The sequence below is a fragment of the Tilletiaria anomala genome, assembly GCF_000711695.1.
Source record: "Tilletiaria anomala UBC 951 chromosome Unknown K437scaffold_94, whole genome shotgun sequence".
Taxonomy (NCBI): Eukaryota; Fungi; Basidiomycota; class Exobasidiomycetes; order Georgefischeriales; family Tilletiariaceae; genus Tilletiaria; species Tilletiaria anomala.
In genome coordinates, this window is record NW_013546928.1 from 40931 (window position 1) to 64225 (window position 23295).

The following is a 23295-nucleotide window of genomic DNA, read 5'->3' on the forward strand; positions in this document are numbered from 1 at the left end:
TCATCTGCGGTCGCATCGACACGGTGCTGGTCACCGACAGCGAAATGGTTGAACAGCCTCAGAGGCTTGGTGCAGCAAATGCCCTGGTGGTTGGTGGGCCGCACGAGAATATTCTCGCTGTGGAGATGCTCCAGAAACCCGGAGCAATCTTCGAGTGATCGACCCAAGTGATGCCTCTCGATCATGACTGTCTCACTTCTCAGTTCAGTCGATTTGACTTCCGAGAGAGACATCTGGGCTGCCGCGACAAAACTGCCCTGAAGTGGACTCCGTCTCCTGACTCTACAGCCTCCTTCTCGAGCCAATGCTCGAGGCTCGATGGCGCTGGTGCTTGGCGCTTCCGACCACCTTAGGGCCCTTGAGCGTGCAGCTCAGCTGCTCCCTGTGCGAACCGGCACGACAGTTCCCGAATGGATCCTGTTTGGCGCTGACATGGATTGGAAAGGCGCTGGCGGAGCTGTCGGTGCAGGGCGAGTGGATACCTGGGACGACTTTAACCGGGGCCCATTTGAACTTGTCTCTTTTCGTCTTTTTCTCAGGTGGTTCGACAACGACTAGGGATGGTCTGAAAGCATGTCCTATCTTTCAGATGTGCTCTAATGATACAAGGATGTAACTCGGCGGATATGCTACAGTACCTAATTCTTCTTCACCCTCTTGTGAGCCTGCTGACTCTCGCGAGGATGCTCGCGTTGCGCTTCAAAGTCTTTCCTACAGCGGCCGACTTCTGCGAAAGCCTTGGCAGCCTCGCATTGGTTCTGATCCGACACGGGCAGCACAAATTTGCTCGCCTTTGCCTGGCGTCTTTTGACGTCGCTGTCCCACGAAAAGTAGTCGCACCGGAGCTGGGGGTTGACGCGATCGCGCGAGATGCCGCTGCCCTCATGTCCGGGCCCAACGGGGCGATTGCAGAGCCAGAACTTGCGCCCGTGGTTTGGACCAGGCTTGTTGACGGTCCACGCGCGTGCCGCTTCCTGGTGCATGCTGCAAAGCGGAGCTGGTGGCGGCGTGAAGATCTGCCCCCACGCCATAGCGGATTTGTACGTTGAAACACCATCTTCCTTGTCGGGTGATATCGGAATGACTTCGTCATCGATCAATCGGGATGCATTCAAGATGTCCGTTCTTGCTTCTGCTTCTGCTTGTTCATCGGCTCGTACAGTTAAGGCGCTGTCGAGAGGTGTAATTTGTTCCACGCTTGACTGTTCCGCAACCATGCTGGTGTCTTTCGCTCTGGCTTCCTTCCCTCTGTCCGAATTCGACGCCAATACTTCGTCGTCTCGTGTCGAGCTTTTGCCTTCGAGCGGCGTCTCCGCCACATTTCGTTTTGGCAGGAAAGCTTTGAGGGACAACTGACTGTGAGCGCTAGTTTTCTGAGCTGCTGCGGTGGGCTTGATAGTTTTGGCTACCCCTTTGCTTAAAGGAGCCGCACTTGGTTTGCCACCGCTTTTTTTCGGCAAAGCCTCCGAGAAAACTTTGTCACTGCTGCTAGCATATCTGGGTTTGCTTTGGGATAACCGGGGCCCTTTTGAAGCAGTGCCGTGCCTTGAACCTGTTGCTGCTGCCCCTGATGGTACAGTGGGCCAAGTAGACGAGCAAGGGCCATTTGCTGGCCGTGTCAAAGCGAAACCGCTGCCCTTGGCGATGTAGTCAGGTTCCGCTGAGGGAACTTCAAAAAGTGCGTCGGCCAATGCAGTAGCCAGCGAGGCGCCAACACCATCCGCCTCGGTGCTGGTCGCTGCAGGCGTTGAAAAGCCCCTACCGCTGCTTGCTGACTCTTTGGTGATTGGCGCTAAGAACGACAGGGCGGGCCGGGATGCAGGCTGCCGCGAGGCTGTGCTTGCGCTTCGCTTCATACCAGCACCTGCTCCACTGCCAAAGTAGCTCGCGAGCTTGCGCTGCTTAGCAGAGAACTCAGGCCAGCTGCTACATGCGATCGGTGGAGCCTTGACGGTACCATTTGCTGGAGCGGCATGCAGGAGGTCCTTGATGCGGAACGTCTGACCGTCTATGAAGCGCTCATCGTGCAGCTCGATGTAAACGGGGCAGTGGTCGCTGCCGTAAATGTCAGGCTGAATGTCGGCACTCTTAACCCACGGCATCAAGCCGGGCGAGACGATGGTGTAGTCGAGCCTGGTGCCGTAGTTGACGGGCCTGGCGTCGATGATGGTGTTCCAGCAGGTGTACATCTTGCGTCGCGTCGGATGTAAATGTCGCCCGACATCAATGAACGAACCGTTGGGGGCGAGAAAATTGTCGAACCAGGCGCGCGCCGGGTGGGCTTTGAAAGTGGGAAGCGAATGGTCCTTCATGGATTGCTCTGGGTCTGGGTGATCGATCTCGTCTCGACAGATATTGATGTCGCCCACGATGATTACTTCGCGCCCGGCTTCGACGAGCCGACGGACGCGCTCCTCGAGGCATTTGTAGAAGGCCATCCTGCGAAGGGATATATTCGTGCGTATATAAGTGACCGTCCAAGTAGCAGAAAGAAGGGTTTCACGTGCTCTTACTTGTACGGAAGCCGTTCCGGGCCAGTTTCATTGGGACAATAGAGGTTGAAGAGAACGAACATGCTGCAGTCCAGCACGGTCGCTCGGCCTTCATTGTCGATGCTCCTAAACAGCTGAATGTCCATATCGTCTTTCATATCACAGGGCTCGAACCCGATGCGGTCGGCCTCCCTGAGCCCGACCCCTGACGATCCCATGATCGCGGCTGTAATGCTGCCGCTCGGCCCGCCTTCCTGCGCATAGCGCCCCGTTATGCCTTCCTCGGCTTTGACGGGCACGCACACGTCGCTCCGTGTCCAGACGGCAGTGCCCGAGTATCCCTTGTCAGGGTGCAGGTTGAAGAACGCCTGGTAACCCTCAACGACGCATGTGGAAGCTGCACCTTGTGACAGGGAAGCCTCGCTGAGCAGAGCTTTTCGGGTAAGCTTGCATTCCTGGAAGCACGCAATATCGGCTTTGAGGTGCGCCAGGGACTCGGCAAAGCTCTTGTGAGAGTACCACGGCTGGTAGCCTTTGAGCGTGCGTAGGCCATTGACGTTCCAGCTGACGATGCGCATGGCGTTTCGGATGTTCTTTAAGGGGTTTCAAAGGGATTGCGATGTCGTCCTCATAAATGGCATGATGGGCTGAAGCCACCGAACTGTTATGCTGACCGTCTGTAAAAGGCTCAGGCATTGGCAGTAGCAGCACGGAACCACCTGGCCATATGCCACATGAAGTGCATGTACCGCTCTAACAGGTAACCCGGCGCCATTCTCCATCCACGATGCACCGTCGATTGTCCCACGAGCAGCTCGTATCGTCACACGACGCAACTATGAGATGCTCGCCATTTGGGCGGAGTCAGTAGTTGGAGGAATAGGCGCTGATACCGACGACGCCGTCGGCAGTGGTCGACATTCTCTTCTGCGAAGGAATACTAACCCTATTTAAATGGGCCTTTCTGCTGGCGTCGAACTCTATTATCAAACCCTTGACTGAACGCCTTGTGAGATTGTTTCTGCTGAGCGAGATGCCAGGCTGTTGCTGATAAGACGAGGACGATGAAGACAGGGAAGGCAGCTGCTGGGAGTAGGGGAGGATCGATGAGGTAGGTGAAGGAGAGACGAACTGTTCTTCTTCCTTATAATTTAGTCATCATCGTCCGCATCATTGGCGGCAATAGCCAAGCTGTTCAGCAGCGGGCCGGATTACATGCCGAATTTCTGCATGGGGAGGGAGGGGTTCGTCGTGGACGTGCTGACCAGGGCATACACTGCATCAACTGCATCATCATCCATCATCACTGTATCCTTCTTTGCTTTATTCCTGTGCTCCGTGCAACTTATTTTCCACTGACGCAGTCCACTTCACCCCAAACACTCTTTGCACGTTATCTCTCCCTGAACAGCCTCAGATCTGCACGATATCTTCATTTCCTTCATGGAAGATCATGGATTTTCCTCCTTGCGTGCTAGTGATAGCTGTCGAGCGTTGCCTATCGACAAAGAGGGCGTGACAATTGAGATGGAAACTGATCTCCAACGTGCTCAGCTCGTAGTTGCTCGTTTCAGAGACGTCCAGAGCGGATCTAGCAGGGTCATCCACTCTGCCGACTGACAGCTCGCAATGCTTTCATATCGCTTCCTCGCGCTGCTGGACTTCACGTTGACTGCCAGCCCTCCCGCAGCGCGCATTGTAGAGCTCTGCCACAACCTCTATCTGCATAGCTTGCGTGACACTGCAGCATCTGAACAGGCGCTGTACCGTCCAATGGGCCACTTCGGCAGCGATAGCCCTTATCATGCTGGCCACACTCCGCCACTGCCTGCGAACAACGGTGAAGTTCCTTCTGGTTGCGAGTTTACGTATTTGCACTTGTGCGTTCATATTTCGGCTCCATGGTAGATGATCCCATCTCCCGCTGACGCTTGATCTGATTGCATATGTTCCCGCAGCTAAGGTCGCCACGGGCACGGGAGCCTTTCAAATGGGATGAACACCTCGCTTTAGAAGTTCGCTACACAAATTGCTCAATACCGCCCCTACCTGAAAGCGAGCGACAGCTTTGCCTTTTTCAAGCACTGAAAATTCCGCTTTGATGCCGCGCAGGTCAAGCAGCTGTCCAGGGCCGGGCCCATCGAGATGTAGGACATTGGCTGATCGTTCGGGAATACAGATCCCCGCCTCGTTGCGAAAGCCAAGAAGGTCAGCGGGAGGGACAAGTGGGCATGGAATAGCAAGGACCAGCAGCGCGTGGTGGGCAGCGCCTACTGCTTTGCGGAGGGCTTCTTCGGCGCGCCGTGCCAAGCCGGCTACAACGTCGGCTCCACGGCCGAAGCAAGGCATGTCAGATGGAACTTCCTCCCCGAGACGCCTACTGCCGCTCTAGGCTCGCTGGTCGGCTACCGATATGCATCGCGTACAGCACATCTTTCATGTAACTGGCGGGCATTCCACGTGGAAAGTAGGTTTCGTGCAGGCCATAACGCAGCGCTAGAATGCAGCAACGCAATAATAAAAGTGAAACACCTCGACGGTCAGCTTCGTGAAGATGCTGTGCACGTATGAAACGGTCGTCGCTCCCACAGGTCAGATTTCCAATGGTTGCAACGTCTTTACGCCCGCCAAGCAGCTCGCGTGGGAGTGGTCGCAGGATATCAACTATGTCACCTATCATGACGTGCGTCGACCTTGCCTCCATACCCGAGGCCTTAAGGGAAACTTGATGACCTATATACCTCTTTGGACGCAAGCAAACCTTGACGCTGCGCGACTCGCAAGCCTGAACGTCGAGTTTGTAGCCTCCAACCCGGGTAAAGTTTCATCCTCGTCGTAGCCATTCTACGATACATGCAGCCACGAAAATTTTCTTGTCCCCATCGTTGCTACCATAGGATCTACATTTCCTCCAGCTACCACACGCTCGCCGACGTGCCCATGCCGTACCACCCGTGGCGGCACGCGTTCCGGTCCGGCGACGTCGTCCGATTTGCGTGCAACTACATTATCGACAGCTTCACCTGCCCTTCCATCTCGAGCTCCAACAAGCATTACATCTGCATGCACGGCGACCAGGCGTTCTACCCGCTAGAGGGCCACGGCGTCGGAACAACAGGCACCGTCGACGGTATATTCTGGCTCGAAGGCTGGCTGCAGCAGCTTGCGGCGCATCAGCCGTGCTAGTATACAGGGCGTGTAGGACGCAGCGGACCTGTGCGATGGGAAAAAGGTCAACCCAGAGGATATAGAGACTGTGTATTTCTGAAGGTGCTGTTGTAATATCGGTTTGCACTGTGCACTGCCCTTGAGGGTCCCGTCCTGCTTGTCTCCTTGGAAGAGAGCGAAAAATCGTCGTCTCGGACTTTATGACAGCGAGGCCTGGTGGTCATTCCAAAATCGCTCCCAAACGCGTCGCGCGGTCCATCAGCCTGCTCTCATCGATTCTCTACCATATTATAGGACGGAAGGGTAACCAGCACATTCTGCTCGAACTGCAGTTGCGGCGCTGTTCAGCGTTCGGTCTGTCGACTAAGTATCCTTGGCTGCGCGTAGAGCCTGCCCATCAGTCCGCCTGACGAACGGCATACCCTGCGGGAGTCGCGTCCCCGCGCCGGGTGACCACCAACGCGCACTCGTCTAGCATGCTACGATGGACAGCCTCGACCTGTCGTCTCGGACTGCAGAGAATGTGTCGGACCGATCATCCATGACTCTCCCCGTGCAGCACAGCCTCCGTATCGGAGTGGGTGTTGCCGGCGGCGGCGGCTCGGCCGCATCTTCCAGTACGACTCTTGTCAGCAATGGCAGCTTGCTCTCTGGCTCATCACTGTCCATACACGTTTCCGCCGTCGAGCGCATCTTAGCCGCGGAAGCGCGTCCGAGAAATGCAGAAGATGATGAAGAGTCAGCAGTAGTTCATTATGACGTGGCAGATGCCTCGAATGTGCTGCCAAGACGAGGTGATGGGAGACACATCAATTGTGTGTTGAGCCCTACGGCATCCTACGCGTACCCTCTGGCCTCCGCGTCGGGCTCAGTCTCAAGATCGCGGTCCATCTCACCGATCTCCTCTGGCGCCGCCTCTCCTCCTTGGTACGCAAGTGAGCTGGCATTGACGCGCGATGCCCAAGTCGACAGCCATTTGCCTACCTTTACCGGGGCAGATGGGAGCACTGTGACGCGCGATACATCGCTCCAAAGTTCCGAAGGCTCGCGACACCAAATACGCAAGCGCCATTCGGACATTCAGCGCATCAAAGCTCTCCTCACCAACATGCAAGCGGATGGAGAACCTGCGCCGCCTTCGACACTCGAGCACCGTGTGATCCTGCCGCGACAGCGACCGAGGCGGAGAAGCCGTGCACCCCACCTTTCACGCGAGTTGAGGGGACACGAAACACCACCTGAAACCACAAGTCGTGCTGGCGTATTTGCTAGCCCGCCAGAGGCTCTAGCGAGCTTGTCTCATGCACGTCGTCGACACTCGTCACTAGAAGGAAACCCGAGCACCAGTAGCAGCAACAAGCAAACAGACGTCATGAGTGGCACGAGCAGTACTGCCCGTCCGCCGAATGAAACGCTCGTCAGCGATCATGTCTCGTGGCCCTCGTCTTCGTCCTCATCTTCATCCTCGGTTTTAGAGGATTCGACCAGGACAAGGGGAGGTGAGATGTTGCAATCACTGCACCAGCATCCGCCTTATCGTTTTGGTGGCTCTACGACTGGCAAGCCACAAGACCAGGAACCCGACATCGAGCAGGGGAGCCTGAGCATCAGGCGCAAAGTCCAGCCGAGAGCGCGACCTCAAATTGGTGACATTGAAGATGCTCACGAGCTTCCACTCTGTCCGGATGACTGCAGGTGCTCAGATGCAGAACAGGAGAGCGGGCTGTACCGCTGTGCGATGCGGAGCAGTCCGGAGGGCAGTTCTGGGCAGGAGGAAGAAGGCACCAATCGGAGCTTACATGGTCTGCACAACACACGTAGTACCCTGGTCCATCCATCCTCCTTATCATCCCTCAGAGGTCAACGGGATCTTGCACGCTTTCCGGCAGTGCGTCCGCGAGCGGACGATGAAGTTAGCTCCGGCTCGCTAGCCTCCGTACATACCAGACAAGAATTGCGAGTCGAACAAACTGCAGGACAGTTGAACACGTCCTTTGTATCTGCACCGATCTGCTCAACAAGACCTTCGCCAATACGCAGCCACTCATCTCCTATCAAGCATTCTCCTTTCGGGTCTCTGGCAGACGTAAATATCGACCGAGCGTGCAATACCTCCTCGCCTCCGGCGGAAAGCCAGCATTCCATGCGCCTTGCAACAAACGCGACCACGGCCATCATCTCTCCCTTCGCATCTACATCGAAGCGCAGCATCACCGACTTTTTTGAGCGTGTCATGCGCGATGAGCAAGAGAAGCGCGCGCAAAAGAATACAGAGCGAGTGAGATTGGCTCCTTCTGTCGCGGAGCGCAGGGATGAGGTGCAGCTCAGGCCGCGCAGTTCAAAGGTGAGCACACGAATGATTGAACGAATCGGCCGACGACTGACGCACAATTTCAAACTTTCGTGAAGGGAACTTTGCAAGCGATTGCCAGTGATTCAATCCCTACCGAGTTCCTGCGCGCGACTGACACCGCCAGTTCTTCGTTACTCTTCGAAGCCGAGGGCCGCGATGGATCTGAAAAGCTTGGCGGGCAAAAGTTATCAGCCTACGTTGGGTCACCCGAGTCAAATGCCAAATGGAAAAGCTTTGGGCGTGCGTCGGGTGCCTCTTCTCTTCCTTACTCTACGCAATCGCCCTCTCTCAGCCACACGCCACCGCGAAATGCACATCAAATGGCTAATCGCGGGCCAAATGAAATCGGCATCCTGAATGCTAGTCTGCCTACTGCGGGTCCAGATGCTGTGCAGGAGCAGATCGAGCGCGCGCTCGGTGGCTCTCGCAGCCCGCACCTTGAGTTACCGATAGCGCTTGGAAGCGACCGTGCTGTCCTCGGGGATGAGGAGCCAGGGATTGGGCTCAATGCCTACCAGACGCCTGGATCTCGCGGCAGCAGCCTTATGCGTCGGCGCTCGGGGCGGTTGGTCCGTTTCAGCCCAAAGCTCGAGTATCATTCTCCAACCGGCTCGGAAAGTACCGACTTGGCCTCGCCACAAGCAGACGACAACAGCTTTTCGCGAGAGATGCGGTCGTTGCATGATGCGTTGGAGGACCTCAGCAAAAGTCATAGCTCGCACAGCCCCGTCAGTGATCACTTCCTACCGCTCCCGCCACTCGCCGAGCCTCAGCCGCCGAACATGGACCTGTCTGTGCTATATGCGACCGAGGTGCATGTAGCAGCCAACAGCGCGGCAACGCCTCACAATGAAAGCCTTGCGTCGAACTTGACGCCGCAGCCGCCAGGGTATTACAAATCCCCATCCAAGTCCAGTTCAAGGTTCTCTCGGCATATTCTTCTCAGGCCCAAGAAGCGAGAGGCGCCGGCTAGCGAGCCTGGCCGGGCGTACTTGGAGAGCGGTTCCCGCGTCGACGGTAATGATGACGACCGATCGAATGACTCTAGCGATCCGAGCAACGGTGCCGGTCGCATCGCATTGACAGTCCCAAGGGCTTCGACACCTCCACTTGCCTCGCCGGCAGCGCAGTCTCCGCTTTTCTCGCATCTGAGTGGGATCGAACCGACTTTCTTTTCCGCAGATGCAGACGCAAAGGTGCCTGACTCTATACCGAAGACAGATACAGTGGACAAGAAGCGCTCCACCAGTATTCGACAGACGATCCAGCAGCTCGACCAAGCCTTGGAAGCGCTCAAAAGCGTCCATGTGCGGAAAATCGAGATTCCTGTGCCAATGCATCGTACCGAGGATTCACACGCGTCGTCTCAGCCTTTGTTTCGCCAAAGCTCACATGTGCAAGACGACCAGGGAAAAATGGCCAAATCGATGGACGACTGGTCCGAAGATGAGAAGCAAGCTGGGAGCATCGCGCGTCTCGAACGTGCTCGCACGCAGCTGCAGCTGCAACTTTCAGCCAAAGCGCTTGTGCACGCTCAGAGAAAGAGTGACAGTCATGTGTCGATGATCTCTGCAGCACGTCGGGTAGCGCGAAAGGTCGTGGGCCTTCTTTTTGCACTGTGGTTCCTACTGTGGATCATCGACTGTCGCGTTCAGATACTCTTCCAATCGCTACATTCCTCTCCAATTGTGCCCAGCATGTACAATGGCGGCCATCGTTTTTCGTTTGCTCCCATCTGGTTCATCGACACCGGCACCGCCTGGCAGCGGGAGCACGACGAATGGCAGGCGCTTGCGCGAGAAAGCTCGTCCATTGTCGAGATGGCGGCTTTGATATTCAAAACTCGGAGCTGGCGCTTACTGCATTTAACCGCGCGATCCACTTCGCTTGGTGGGGACGAAGCGTTCGCCGGAGTGCTATCTGATACTCACAGTTTACCCCGTGCTTTCATCTAATTCCGATACTAGGAGGGCCTGCGAACATTGAGGATTCTTGAAAATGTTGTATCATCGTGTGTACTACATGTGCAAAAAGAACCTGCTCACAACACATCTGAGCACTCTATCCCACATGCTATGCGATGCGCACCATCTGCAGAGAATCTACATGAAGTCTAGGTCCTCCTCGACGGCATCTGCGTCTGCGATCGTGATGTCCGAAGTCAGTGTGGAACTCGGAGCCACGCCACGAGCCAGAGGTCCTCACAATTGGCGGTATCAATCTTGTCCTTAGCGCTGGCGGTGCTGTTGTTCTTTGGTTTGGGCTTTTTGACCTGTCCACCCGCTTTCTTAGCCTCCTTCTCAGCCTTGGCCTTCTTCTCTGCAAGATCCTTGAGCTTGGCGCTGGCGAGGCGCATGTCTGTGTCGCGCATGCCCGCGCTAAGGAGCGTGATCAGGTGTGGCGCAAAGTGCTTGTCGAACCCCGTGCGCGACGTTTGCGGCTTGATGAGCTGCTCAAACAGCTGTGTTGAAAAGGAATCCCAGTCTTCTTTGGATACGGGTTTGGCGTTTAGTAGCTTGTTTAGCGTAGGGTCGTCCGACGAGGAGATTCGATTTTGCCCGAGAAGGTTGGCGGCGTTGTCCATGTCCGCCTTCAGCTGGGCTTCCCTCTCTAGCCGCCTCTTCTCTGCCGGGTCTTCTTCGTCCTCCTGATTCTCATCATCGGACTGAAAAAGCGGCAATGCGATCAGCGGAGATTCATTTGCGCAGCTATCATTCTCGACTCACCTCCAGACCAAGCTCCTGCCTCCGCTTCTCCGCAGCCTCTTTTTCCGCCAATTTCTGTTTCAGCGTCCCCTTCTTTTTCGCGGGAGCTAGAGGTGCCGGCTCCTGTGGCTTTTCGTCTTCTTCCTCCCAGTCGTCCTATGCACCCGAATGGGGTGAGGGTGTGATTGGTGCACGCGTCAATCCTTCGCTCCCAAGGCATCGAGCTGTCGCCCAGCATGTCAGGAGCGCCTACCTTGACCTCATCCTCCTCATCGTCGAACCGACGGCGTCCCATTGTCACTGCCGACGGCGCAGTGACCTTCTTGGAGGTCTCCTCATCGGAGGAAGCATCTGGGAGTAGCCGATTTCAGTCAATGGCCGGTCGCGCGAACAACTGCTTTCACCTGATTCTCCGGCTCATTTTCAAACTCACCCCAGTCAGACATGATGTAAGTTGTTTCGAATTTTCGCTTCGTTGCTACTTGAACGTGCCCGTCTCAATATACGCTTCAGCGGTACTTCCAATGGAGTGTGCGCCGTGAAGAACCCCGAGGATGGTGCGCCGTGCTATAACTGAAATGCAACGAAGCTCGCTGTTAAAAAAAAAGCTGATGGCTTCAGGCATTCGCTATGCGTAACCCTAAGTCATCACTGATTTTAGGCGTTGAGGTCGTCATAATCGCCATTGCGATACTCTGGTGGGGAGCACGATTGCCTGGACGCTACATTGAGTAGCGAGTATCTGTATGGGGCCACAAATGAATGGCCTGGAGGGCAGAGGTGGAGGGCATGGTTGATGTTGTCCGTATCAGTGGCCGCAGACTGTAGGAAGATAACCTCACCGTGACAAACGACGCTCCCTTTGTGGTTGCAACATTCTATCGCAATGTCTGGGTTATGAGCAATGATGAATGAGAAGCACATAGATGGTCTCAATAGATACAAGGGTAGATCGGGTGTTGGGGAGAAAAAGTGGAAATGGCGTTGTCTGGCTGAATTCTCTCAGGTGCCGATGCTCTTCAAGGTGTTGGCGAGGGTCTGCGCCCCAGGATTGCGGGCTGTGGCGCCTGGGGTTGGCGGCAGCGTCTCAAGCGGCGCATTGTGCTCGATCGCCGCGTCGCCGTTGGTCTTGCTGCCGCCGGCGCTCTGATAGTTGCACGAGTTCTTGGGCGCGGGGTCGACGCTGCCGAGCGTACATTCGGCTTGCCTCTGAAACAGTTCGGACAGTGTGGCGATCGTCCTGGGAACGTCCTCGTGCATCAGCTCGGCGTCAAACACCGGACCATGGAAACATGACTCTGAGCCTATCGGTAGCTGCACAAAGAAAACGGTCTATGCGTGCTCCGTTTGCGCCGAACTTGACTTCGTACAAGCTATGCTGCTTTACCACATCCCGCGCCGCATCAAGAGTGAAAGGCTGCGCGTGGCGGTACCTCCATTACAGCCTTAATCATAACCCTCCGTGACGCCAGGCGGTCCGCTGCTGCGGCTTTCTTGACGACGACATGAGCCTGCACTATGGCAGCCTCAAGCGTCTCGGGGCTCAGTGACGACAGCTTACCCGTCGGGAACGCAAGCGGTGACGAGGTGAGAGAGGGTGGCGAGGACCGGAAATAGTTTCATGATGAGGACAGCATTTCCGGCGTCGACGCCAGTTTCTGAAACCTTGTAAGTCGCTTGGGTGGCATGGAAAGCCGAAGATGATGTAGGGAGGGATGGAGACGACGAGGGCTGAGGTGGGCCTCCAGCACTTTCCAAAATATCTCACATGGCGAGCCGACGGTCGCTGTATGGAGCGAGTTCGGGATCCCGGTACGTCCGGGCTCTGGCTCTATGGGATGTGCTCAATGGTTAGAGAGCAGTGTGGAAGATCCAAGTTTATAAATGCGTGGCGAGCAGGAAGGGGGGATGGAAAACCTACCAAGAAGTGACGAACCCATCATCAGACGCGCAAACTATGCATGCCCCGGGCTTCTTGAAAAGCATCGGATGCCGAAGATTTTAATGGTGGCTCCGCAAGTTGCCAGGTGTCTAGCAGTAAATGCATCGTATCGTTCCAGATCAAGACCTGAAGCTTGAGGAAGTGTCTTGTGCGCGGTACGATGTGGGACAGGCGTCGGATCGTTGTACTAATCGAAGATGGGATTTGGAGCTTGTAGGACGAGTTGACCTAGCTGATATACCCAATGACCGACCGGCTTTACCCAAGGCGTTCGCAGAGTGTTCGCCCTCGAGATCTTGCTGCCCCTTTGCTGCGAGCATTCCAGTGCGCTTGTTTCGGAGGTGGCAGATGACGTTGCTGCATGACTATTGAGCGCCAGACACAGCGCTTCCTCCCCCAAAGAGATTGAGTTGGTGGCGATTCCCAGCCCAGGTATGTATGAGATAAGTGGGCGGCCTGTGTAGCTCATGTCCCGACGCCCCCGTGCTTCACACACTATGCATGTATCTAAGGTTGCGCGTCGCTGGCTGTAACCGCTTGCATCAGCGATTTCTTTTCCGTATCATTTTCGAAAAGTATATAAGAAAAAGAATATTCATAGGCACCAGAGATACCGAGGGGTCATCTCATCGTCGACGCTACACGCGCATCCCGATCTCGACCATCATCGTTGAACGGAGCGGGTCCTCATTTTCTCCCATTTGCCCGGCCCACCGAGCAGGCGGACTGCCCAAATATTACGCAAAACAGCCGTATGATGCATCGATAGCGCAGCTGGATCGGTACAAGGACCGCTGGGTGCCCCGAGCACTCTTCGCCAAAATGAAGAAAAAGGTGCGTTGGTGGGCTTGCAGGTTGCGTTCTTTCTGGCTGGCTGGCGCATTTTGGACTCTGATATAGCCTCATTTACTACTGAGATCGTGATAATCCTGCTGAAATGGGGTTGTTTGTTTCCCTTATATTGTTTATTAGGTTCTCTTGATGGGAAAGTCGGGCTGCGGCAAGACGTCCATGCGCTCCTTGATTTTCTCGTCCTACAAGGCAAGCGACACACGCCGCCTCGGCTCCACATTAGACGTCGAGCACTCGCATGTGCGCTTCCTCGGCAACCTCGTCCTTAACCTTTGGGACTGCGGCGGCCAGCAGAGCTACATGGACAGCTATCTGGACAGCCAAAGACAACAGGTCTTTTCTGCTGTCGGCGTGTTGATTTACGTTTTCGACTTAACCGGAGAAGAGAGCGAGTGGGGAAAAGACGTGCGCTATTTCAAGTGCGTGATGACCAAATCGAAACCATTCCAGCATCATGCATCAATGGCCAACTATGCTGACTGCTTTCTTGCGCAGGGACTGCCTTTCGGCTTTGCAAAGCAACTCCCCGGAAGCGGGCGTGTTTTGCCTGCTTCACAAAATGGACCTTGTTGATGCTTCTCGCCGGAAATCCGTGTATGCAAGTCGAGTAGCGGAGCTCAAAAAGAAGAGTGAGGGTAGACCCGTTACCTTCTTCCCCACCAGCATCTGGGACGAGACACTATATCGGGTGCGTGCCACCTTGTGCTTACGGCCAGGCACAGCTCGAGCTCATGTCAGACGGCCTGGTTATCTATTTCTCTGCATAGGCCTGGTCTCTCATCGTCCACGCGCTCATTCCTAACATCGCTACGCTCGAGCGGCATCTTGCGCAGTTCGCACGAATATGCTCTGCGGCCGAGGTCGTCCTTTTCGAAAAGTCGACCTTCCTCGTCATCTCGCGCAGCACACAGCAGCCGGATGTCGATTCCAATATTGAAACCCCTGGCAGCAATGGTGCTGATGCCGATGCTTCCGCAACATCCATGTGCTCGAAAGCGGGCAACGAAGCAGCAGAGCTAGGGGCGTCGCACCCTTCAGCATCGACGTCGAGCATCGGTAGCAGCTCCACGTCGGAGCTGCACGGAGCGGCGGTTAGCACGCAAAAGGGGCGAAAGCTGAGTCCCGAACGGTTTGAAAAGATCAGCGAGCTGATCAAGAACCTCAAATCTTCATGCGCGTAAGTTTTGGCCGTGCTCATTGCTGATATTGTACTACCCTGGTTCGAGGGCCCACTGACTTGAGCTCCCCTCGTTCCTCTGCTTCTCGCAAATGCGCTTGCAGGAAGCTGCAAGCGCAGTTTCAAGGTCTGGAAATCCGCGGAGCGACATACACCGCATATCTCGATCTGTTGACGACGAATACATACGTCATGGTCATTGTCGCAGACCCGCGAATACGTGCGTACCTTTTCATTTATGGCTTCCAAAGAGTTGTCTGCGGATCTTGGAACAGTGCGATATTCGCGAATCGAAAGCTCATTCTTCCTCTTTGGTCGTGCTCGCAGAACTCGCTGCTATCAAGCTGAATGTCGAGCTTGGTCGTGAACATTTCGAGAAACAACAGGCGATCAGCACTGGTTCTGCCTAAGCTCCACGTTTTTGGCGCTCGGTGTGCTTTTTTGTCACACTGGGATGAGAAATCAATATGTATGACTGAATTCGACTTGTGTTTACAAGGTTGCATCTCGCCTTCACCTGCTTCGTTTACTCATTTCGTCACCTTCGTCGCCCACCAAGTCTCCAACCTCGCCAGCGGCAAGGAAACCCGGAATGCAATCCTAGCGATTGCATTTGTCGATCCGTGCGCTGACAGATTCGTCAACAGCGGCCGCCGTGAGCTCATACACCACTCTTCCTGATACTGTCTTCCGTTTCGCAAACGCAGGGCGCGGAGTTCGCGCTGGAAAAGAATTGAAACAGTTCGACTAGTTCGTCACGTAGCCTGCGGCACAGACCTGAGTGCGAGCCTCTCGGACAAGCGCCGATACAGAGTGATCTCGTTTGCCCAATAGATAAACTAACCGGGTTCAGCGAGATCGATGGCCTAACGCTTACATCTTGAAGCGAACACGCCATTAAGTTGCACTTGCTGAGGGATTGGTATTCTCGCTATAATGGCGATAGCATACGACCACGTGGCGCCTGATCAGAAGTTTCAGGAGCTTTGGGCTATCCTGAGGTTGTCGAGTTAAGTAGGTGCAGCCATTGCTACCGTGAGTGCCCAGGGCATCCCTGGCTGTGTTCTGTCGTGGTTGACGAGGTGGTGCCGTACTAGTGCGGAAGACTTTTCGGAAAGGGAGAGCATAAGGACACGGGATACATGTATGTAGATGGTCTCGGGTCGCTTCCTACTCAGCAAGTGCGTTCTAGGTTACCAATTTGAGCGAATTGAACGAGCAGTGGAACAACAAGGGTTGAGTCTCGATGCGTGTTGCGTGGCGGGCGCACTGTTAAGCACTGTGGTGCTTTCGCAGAACGCACTACGGCGTCCGCAGTACGGTTCGTCCTGCTGAAAGGCAAGCCCTCCCCCTTTCAGCTGGGGGACGGTTCAGACCAAAAGGATGGTGAATGCTACTTTACTATCTTCGATTTGCGCTCTTTTTATCACTGCCTAACTCTGCGGAGCTCATACAAACACTACGATAAGGCCGTAGTAATCAATGAAACAAAGTATGTGTACCTTGCTGTTGTCTAACCCTACTTTCTGTCTGCTCCGCACGAGTGAAGGACGAGAGGGCTGCTGGCGGTCGTGTCGGCTCGGGCACTGGGGCAGTTTGTTGTTGTGGTGCGCGACGACTACCTTCATTCAGATCAAGTTGGAAGCCCATCCCTCCTCCTTCTCGTTGAATGCTAGCTTGGAGACTCTCCAGGACAATCCGCTGCACAGCTGCGATCCCGGATCAAAAGGCCCGCAGGCGCAGTCTGGACTGCGGATATTGCTGCGAGGTCTGCAGTACCCGTTCCAGAGCTCTGAGAGTCGGCACCATCGGCTGCAGGCCCAGTACAGCGCACCACCGGCACTTCGGGCTTAACTGTCACAGACATACATAGTTGCCTTGCGCTTGCTCATAAGGATCGCCCACCATGTCGACCTTTTTTGCCAAGCAGCAGCAGGTCGCCGCACTGGATCCGCGCTTGGGTGGCCTGATGGCCAGCGCTGGCCTGTACAACCTCAAGGCACTCATCAAGGCCATTCGGGCGTGCAAGACATTGGCCGACGAGCGCAACCTTATCCAGAAGGAGTCCGCATCTATCCGGACGGCATTCAAGGACGAGGATCCGCTTGCGCGGCACAATAACATCGCCAAGCTGCTCTATATTCATATGCTTGGCTACCCGGCCCACTTTGGGCAGATCGAGTGCCTCAAGCTTGTCGCCACGCCGCGCTTCACCGACAAGAGGCTCGGGTATCTGGGGATCATGCTGCTGCTCGATGAGAACACCGAGGTGCTTACGCTCGTCACGAATGGTCTCAAAAAGCGAGTTTGTCGAGTGGCTTGAAGGGGCGGCAGCATACGGTGGTTACTGACATTCGAGCATTTCTTCTCTCATCCTCCAGCGACATGAACCACTCTAACATGTACATCGTCGGGCTGGCGCTCTGCACATTCGGAAATATTGCGTCGGAGGAAATGTCGCGAGATCTCTGCAACGAGGTAGAGAAGCTCATGGGAAGCAGTAATACCTACATCCGTCGAAAAGTGAGCCTCACAGATGCTTTTGGTGCTTTTCAATTTCATTTACTTATCTCCTTATGCTTGTGCAGGCTGCTCTCTGCGCTATGCGCATCGTCCGAAAGGTACCCGACCTCCTCGACCACTTTCAAGAACGCACACGCTCCCTCCTTTCGGACAAGAATCATGGCGTTCTGCTCTGTGCGGTCACTCTCGCCATCGAGATCGTCCATGTAGATCCATCGGAGGAGACGCTGGACGCGTTCCGCAAATGCGTACCACTGCTCGTCAGGCACCTCAAGGCACTTGTGACGACAGGTTATTCACCAGAACACGACGTCAGCGGTATCACAGACCCGTTTCTGCAGGTTAAGATTTTGCGGCTCTTGCGCATCTTGGGTAAAGGCCATCAGGCGGTGAGCGAGAGTATGAACGACATTCTAGCGCAGGTCGCAACGAATACAGAGGCGAGCAAGAACGTGGGCAATGCGATCCTCTACGAGACGGTCCTCACCATTCTTGATATTGAAGCGGAGAACGGGCTGCGCGTCATGGCCATCAACATCCTGGGCAAATTTTTGGGCAATCGCGACAACAATATTCGTTATGTTGCGCTCAACACGCTCAACAAGGTCGTTTCGCTGGACACGAACGCCGTGCAACGTCACCGCAATATCATCCTCGACTGCCTGCGCGATGGCGACATTTCCATCCGTCGACGAGCGCTCGAGTTGTCCTACGCTCTCATCAACGAGTCCAATGTCCGCGTCCTCACGCGCGAGCTTCTATCCTTTTTGCAGGTAGCGGACAACGAGTTCAAGCTAGGGATGACGACGCATATTTGCCTTGCTGCGGAAAAGTATGCTCCCAACAAGAGGTGGCACATCGACACTGTCCTGCGTGTGCTCAAGCTGGCAGGCAACTACGTGCGCGAAGACGTGCTCAGCAGCTTCATTCGACTTGTGTGCCATACGCCAGAACTTCAAGCATACACTGTCCAGAAGCTCTTCTCCGCCGTGCACGCGGACTTTTCGCAAGAGTCACTGACGCTCGCTGCCGTCTGGGTAATTGGAGAGTTTGGCGAGGTGCTGCTTCAAGGCGGTAACTTTGAAGACGAGGAGCTCGTGCGGGAAGTCAAGCCAAAGGACATTGTGGACCTGCTCGATGCACTTCTCAACTCGCCATATATCAATAGCCACATCCGCCAGTACATCCTCACTGCCCTCGCCAAGCTCACCAGCCGGATAGGCAGCAGCGATGCGCCGCAGATCCAGCGCGTGCAGCAGATCCTCCGGTCTTTCGACTCGACCGTCGAGGTCGAGATCCAGCAGCGTTCTGTTGAGTACAGCGCGCTGCTCCGGCGGCCGGACATCAGCGAAGGTGTGCTCGAGAGTATGCCTTTGCCCGAAGTCAAAGCGACTATCGTGGGCACTGTCAACGAGAACAAGTCGGTCGGTTCGACAAAGGTGGACAAGAACGACCTCCTCGACCTGATGGGCGGCGACGACCTCGTGGCTGACGGAAGTGTAGCGGCAGGGGCAGCGGTAGGTACTAGGAATGGTGTCAGCACAGCGCCCGGGGCAGGTTCTTCGCAGCAAAGCACGCAGGATCTCCTCGCCGATATCTTTGGCGGGGGTGGCCTTGTGGATGCTGCCGCTTCGAATGCAGCTGCCGCTGCACCACCCAAGGCGAGCGTCGATGATATCATGGGCCTGTTCGGCCACAGCGGAGCTTTGCCGTCTGCATCTTCCGCCGCGCCGAAGCCTGTTCCGGCTCAATCAGCCAACTCAGACCTAGGCGGCCTGGATCTGTTAGGAGGGGTGGGTATTTCGTCTTCTTCGCAGACAGAAGCACCAGCACCAGCGCTTGCGGGTTCAAGTTCTGTTGTTGCCTACAGCGCTTACGACCAGAAGGGCCTCAACATCACGCTCACACCGCAAGTAAGCCCCATGCGACCTGATGTCGTTAACATCCTGGCCAACTTCAAAGTGACTGGAAGCCAGCAGATATCCGACATCAAGTTTCAGGCCGCCGTTCCGAAGGTAATATCTGGCGTTCAACTCTTTTGTGTCACGTTTGGTTGATCACGTTCCCCGCTGAACCCTGCTTTGCAGAGTCAAAGGCTACAAATGCTGGCCATCTCAAGCCAAGCCCTTGCACCGGGTGAGGCTGCGACACAACAGATGCGCGTGATGGCGCCTCGGGGAGTGAGTGATGTTGTCTTGACATTAAGATTTGCTTGAGACAAGCCTGACACAAACGTCTCCACGCGAATGCCACAGGCGCAGGTGCGTCTGCGATTGCGGGTCGGCTTCAATGCAAACGGTGAAGAGGTGCAAGACCAAGTAGACTTTTCAGGCTTTCCCGTAAACCTGCTTGGATGATTTGTACCTGGCGCAAGATATCCCATTTACTATATTAGACACGGCGGATTAAAGTTTGATTGTAGTTTTACAATCCTTGCAGACGTAGTTCTACAGGTATGCGTGCAATGCGTATTAACGAGCCAAATGCGTGTTTCTTGAAGGAGCCAGGAGCTGTTTTTGAAATGACATTGCGGTCCCATCAGGAATGCATCAGAACAACTTCCACGTTTTCTTTCCGATAGCGACCAATCTTTGAAAGCCCCATGGTGTCAGTTGTTGGCAGTAAGCTTGCACAACTTGGCTGGCGAGACGACGATCTCCATGCCATCAGTGACCTCGCTACCGAGTACCTAGCTGATGACGAGCTTGGAAACCCAAGAGAGGCCGTCGACTTCGTGGATCGGCGCATTGTTTTCGACGGCTTTGCTGATTAGCGTAGACTGTTGCACGGTATCTCCGCCGTCACCATTCTTGGCTTTTGCCAGCAATTCTTCTTCCGTAACTTGAAGGTCTTTGCTTCCTTCGATCATGTGCTTGATCGAATACAAGCTCTTGGACTTGCCCTTGAGCAATCGACGCGCTCAAAGGAAAGAGATGCGCTCGTAGCCCGCGTGCTTACAAATATGAGGCCTCGCTTGTTCTTGTGGCGTGCGTGGAAGCCGATGGGCCCATCGCCGATACGCCTGCCCTTGGCAGTAATAGCATCCTGTACCAATCGGCTCTTGGCGGGCAGAGGGCTGATGGACGTCTCCACACATTTACCGCCAAGAAACGTCTCGACGCCAATCTTGACACAGTCCTTGCGTAAGCCAAGGAAGGGGGCATATTTCTTGTTCATCGGCTGCCCGCTGCCACCTTGGCTCGAAACAGTTTTCGCGTCCTGCTCCTGCTGCGGCTAGTGATTGGAAGCATGTACCGCTATTTCGTCGCGATGCTCCTCGGGGACATCCGGGTGAACGGCCATGGCCGCACCTTCGTGAAAGGAGGAGGGGGTCGCCGCGCCCATGCGTGGCGGCAGTAGGCATCGGTTCAGCTCTCGAATGCGGAGGAGTGTGAGGTCAAGCTGCGCATTGATGGGGATACTTTTCAAGATGTTGTTGCGTAGCTCCCATTACAGACACCACTGAGAAAAGTACATCTTGAGAAACGCGATTGCGAGCACGGGTTTAAGGTGTTGAAAGAGGGGCTGGTTGAAGCCGAAGCCTATAGCGCGAGTAGTGGACCACTACTCCAGCATTGCATTCAAAACTGCTGCTGCGAGAAGAACGGGGACGAGAAATGATGAAAGGCGATAGCGGGGCATCCACTTCGCAAACGGTGGTGTCAGCGAAAGAGCCCTGCGGTGGCAGAAAATCGTCAGTATAAAATATCTATGCTTTGTGAAAAGATTGTTGTGCACGCACTTCTCCAGCCTTTCCCACTAATCGGCAACCTCGTTCAAACTGAGAAAAATTGCACCATGCTTTTCCAGATAGCCTTTTCTATCGCCTTCTTTATGTGATCTTTTAATCTCCGCTTTGCTGCCATCCTGGGCTTGAACACTGTTGGCCTCACCTTCGGCAGCTGCCTTCAACTCAGTGCACTCGGTGACTGCCTCAGCTAGGGATGGCATGGGAGCTAGAGCATCGGGCTTGAGTTTCTCACCTCCTTCCTTTGCTTCTTGGTCATCTGATATGTCTCCATCAAAGTGCTCGACGTCCACCTCATCTTGATTCATGTCGTTAAATTCATTGACTTCGTTACCATTCTCACCATTTTTGTGGTTTATGGAGGTCGTACATCCATCAGCCGTGCTGATGGGAACGGTTCATCGCGATGTGGCAAAGTTGCGCGTTTCCTGCTCGACGGCCTCTCCCTTCTACGTCCCTGCGGCTGCTATGGCGCTGTCATCTGTGCTGAGCTGGCCAACACCTGGAAGACGTGCATCTGCGATGCGCTCGTCGATAATGGCCAGTGGTACAGCCGGGAAGAGCGTGCTACGCGCCGCGTCAGACACGATCAGGGCAATGAGTAGCGCAAAATAACGCCCGGCTGGAGGTCGCGCGCCCACGTAACGGCGTAAAATGTAAAGAAGAGCATGCGCAGAGATTGGCACCAGCTCCTGATATGTGAAGTATGCTTGAAGAATGCGTTCATCGAGACAATGCCGATGTTTTAAGATGTTCAAGCGTCGAGCGAAGCTTTTCTGGCGAGAATTCCTCCTGCAGTGAGATGCTGAGATCGAGTGGATCTTGTTTCTGCGTCGACGAGCATTGACCTTCGAAACGAGGAATCCTGCACTCTCTGCAGATTGAACTGCACCGTTGTTGTCATCGTCCTGAGTGTCATTGTTTTGCTCTTCCAGTCACCTAACGTGGTGTGTCTGGTTGTTCGGACGGAGAATGGGCAGCCAGAGCTCGTCGTCCGACATGCCATGCAGGACGGGGATCAGCCGTGCACCTGCACCTTCGAAGTAGTTCCATCCGAGATCCTGTACACATGTTTCTTCAAGGAAGCTCGGCGCACCGCTGTCAAATGGTACAGCCGAACGAAGAGCAGCGATGGCCTTGGCGCAATCATGGCCGCCTACTGCGGCAGAGCCTCCAGCAGTAATGGTCACAGCTGCAGATGCCTCGGCTGGGTTGTTATATTTGCTCCCAGACAGATGCGTGTCCTTAGCGGTCTTTTTGATGGTTGAGAGTGTTTCGTTGTGGTCGGGAGGGTTGTCAGTTTCGGGAAGGTGCTCGACCGGCTTGCTTGCTGGGTTGTCAGGCTGCTCGTCACGGCCACGAGATATCCTTGGCATTGCATCGTCTTGGATATTGGCTATTGCTGCGCTGATGTCGTGGCCGCGCTGATGTCGTAGCCGCGCTCGGGTCTGACATTCTGGTCATGATGATGCTCCCACCCTTCTATCTCTTTTAGTCGGGGAGAGGAGTATGCACAAGTCTGAGCTGTGAAGTGCCCCAGCCTTGCATCGACCGCCTATGCAAAGCGTATATTTAGTTAGTGTGCGAGCTGTGAAAGTCGCGCCAGGCGTATTGCGATACGCATGTGCCTCCCTTTTTCAGCGGCCTGGGTTGTGTTACATCACGCGAAGCCTTCTTCATCTTAACGCGCTCGTTACGCGTCGCATGGCGTTTCTTCGTACCAACAGAACGGTGTTCGCTCGCCCTACCATGTATATTGTGTTTATGAGAGAAGGATGCGCGCTAGGCGGGGCTTTGACGACGACCCGATGACATCATTTGCATACATCCCACCTCAATGTCAGCCAGGATTGAATGTAGGGTTGCAGATCTGCTTCCATTCAGTGCAGCTTCAGCCTCTCGTCAGGACGCGCCTCATTCCTTCAATTGCATTCTTTGTAGAACATGCGGGTCTTTATGACAAGCGAAAGTTCAGCTAGCTACTGGGCCACTGTCGCATCTGCGGCAAACTGATACAGCAAAATGATACCTCAAGAAAGCGGGGACGAGGTCGTCGAGGCTTCGCGCTCGGCCGCTGATCCGGCCCGCCGAGCAACCGGCCATGGTCGACAGCCGGCCGGCAAACCCGTGTCTGGGGGTTCGTCAACGTCCCCACCATCATCAACAAGGGTGAAGCTGCAGCTCGTGTTAGTACTCGGGCTCGCGTCCCGACTGGCGCTATTCGCTCTTCTCCCCCCATCGACTTTACAAGATCTTGCAGAGAGCATAGAACTTGCCAGTCCTAGCACAAGCCTCAAGAGCTTGAAAGAAGCCGTCTACCTCGCTCGCGCTTATG

At 55.0% G+C, this 23295-nt stretch overlaps 8 protein-coding genes across 8 annotated transcripts; 5 read left to right on the top strand and 3 right to left on the bottom strand.

The window, feature by feature from the left end:
• Positions 1 to 584: 584 nt before the first annotated feature.
• On the bottom strand, positions 585 to 3317 carry K437DRAFT_275786 (DNase I-like protein). The gene is made up of 2 exons (XM_013385849.1): positions 2514 to 3317; positions 585 to 2439 (listed from the first exon to the last, which is right to left on the bottom strand). The coding sequence occupies exons 1-2, from the start codon at positions 3068 to 3070 to the stop codon at positions 639 to 641; spliced, it is 2358 nt and encodes a 785-aa protein (XP_013241303.1). The 5' UTR covers positions 3071 to 3317; the 3' UTR covers positions 585 to 638.
• A 649-nt stretch (positions 3318 to 3966) lies between these two features.
• Positions 3967 to 5804, top strand: K437DRAFT_275787 (uncharacterized protein). Its single transcript, XM_013385850.1, has 4 exons — positions 3967 to 4332; positions 4672 to 4959; positions 5084 to 5288; positions 5390 to 5804. The coding sequence occupies exons 1-4, from the start codon at positions 4122 to 4124 to the stop codon at positions 5676 to 5678; spliced, it is 993 nt and encodes a 330-aa protein (XP_013241304.1). The 5' UTR covers positions 3967 to 4121; the 3' UTR covers positions 5679 to 5804.
• Positions 5805 to 5975: 171 nt separating this feature from the next.
• K437DRAFT_275788 (uncharacterized protein) lies at positions 5976 to 10083 on the top strand. The gene is made up of 2 exons (XM_013385851.1): positions 5976 to 8004; positions 8070 to 10083. The coding sequence occupies exons 1-2, from the start codon at positions 6145 to 6147 to the stop codon at positions 9966 to 9968; spliced, it is 3759 nt and encodes a 1252-aa protein (XP_013241305.1). The 5' UTR covers positions 5976 to 6144; the 3' UTR covers positions 9969 to 10083.
• Positions 10017 to 11269, bottom strand: K437DRAFT_250238 (translation initiation factor eIF3 subunit). Its single transcript, XM_013385852.1, has 5 exons — positions 11152 to 11269; positions 10972 to 11069; positions 10740 to 10874; positions 10219 to 10678; positions 10017 to 10153 (listed from the first exon to the last, which is right to left on the bottom strand). The coding sequence occupies exons 1-5, from the start codon at positions 11162 to 11164 to the stop codon at positions 10116 to 10118; spliced, it is 744 nt and encodes a 247-aa protein (XP_013241306.1). The 5' UTR covers positions 11165 to 11269; the 3' UTR covers positions 10017 to 10115.
• Positions 11270 to 11562: 293 nt separating this feature from the next.
• K437DRAFT_191796 (uncharacterized protein) lies at positions 11563 to 12309 on the top strand. Its single transcript, XM_013385853.1, has one exon. It carries the CDS (start codon positions 11645 to 11647, stop codon positions 12182 to 12184), a length of 540 nt encoding a protein of 179 aa, XP_013241307.1. The 5' UTR covers positions 11563 to 11644; the 3' UTR covers positions 12185 to 12309.
• Positions 12310 to 13366: 1057 nt separating this feature from the next.
• On the top strand, positions 13367 to 15392 carry K437DRAFT_258755 (uncharacterized protein). Its single transcript, XM_013385854.1, has 5 exons — positions 13367 to 13931; positions 14008 to 14200; positions 14280 to 14689; positions 14794 to 14909; positions 15017 to 15392. Exons 1-5 carry the CDS (start codon positions 13642 to 13644, stop codon positions 15097 to 15099), a joined length of 1092 nt encoding a protein of 363 aa, XP_013241308.1. The 5' UTR covers positions 13367 to 13641; the 3' UTR covers positions 15100 to 15392.
• A 979-nt stretch (positions 15393 to 16371) lies between these two features.
• K437DRAFT_258756 (putative golgi adaptor HA1/AP1 adaptin gamma subunit) lies at positions 16372 to 19691 on the top strand. Its single transcript, XM_013385855.1, has 5 exons — positions 16372 to 16990; positions 17071 to 17212; positions 17278 to 19227; positions 19300 to 19392; positions 19468 to 19691. The coding sequence occupies exons 1-5, from the start codon at positions 16596 to 16598 to the stop codon at positions 19567 to 19569; spliced, it is 2682 nt and encodes an 893-aa protein (XP_013241309.1). The 5' UTR covers positions 16372 to 16595; the 3' UTR covers positions 19570 to 19691.
• Positions 19692 to 19901: 210 nt separating this feature from the next.
• Positions 19902 to 22336, bottom strand: K437DRAFT_295913 (uncharacterized protein; the record flags this gene model as incomplete). The annotated part of the gene is made up of 7 exons (XM_013385856.1): positions 19902 to 20114; positions 20171 to 20446; positions 20468 to 20614; positions 20955 to 20971; positions 21106 to 21344; positions 21414 to 21527; positions 21900 to 22336. 7 exons carry the CDS (start codon positions 22334 to 22336, stop codon positions 19902 to 19904), a joined length of 1443 nt encoding a protein of 480 aa, XP_013241310.1.
• Positions 22337 to 23295: the final 959 nt, after the last annotated feature.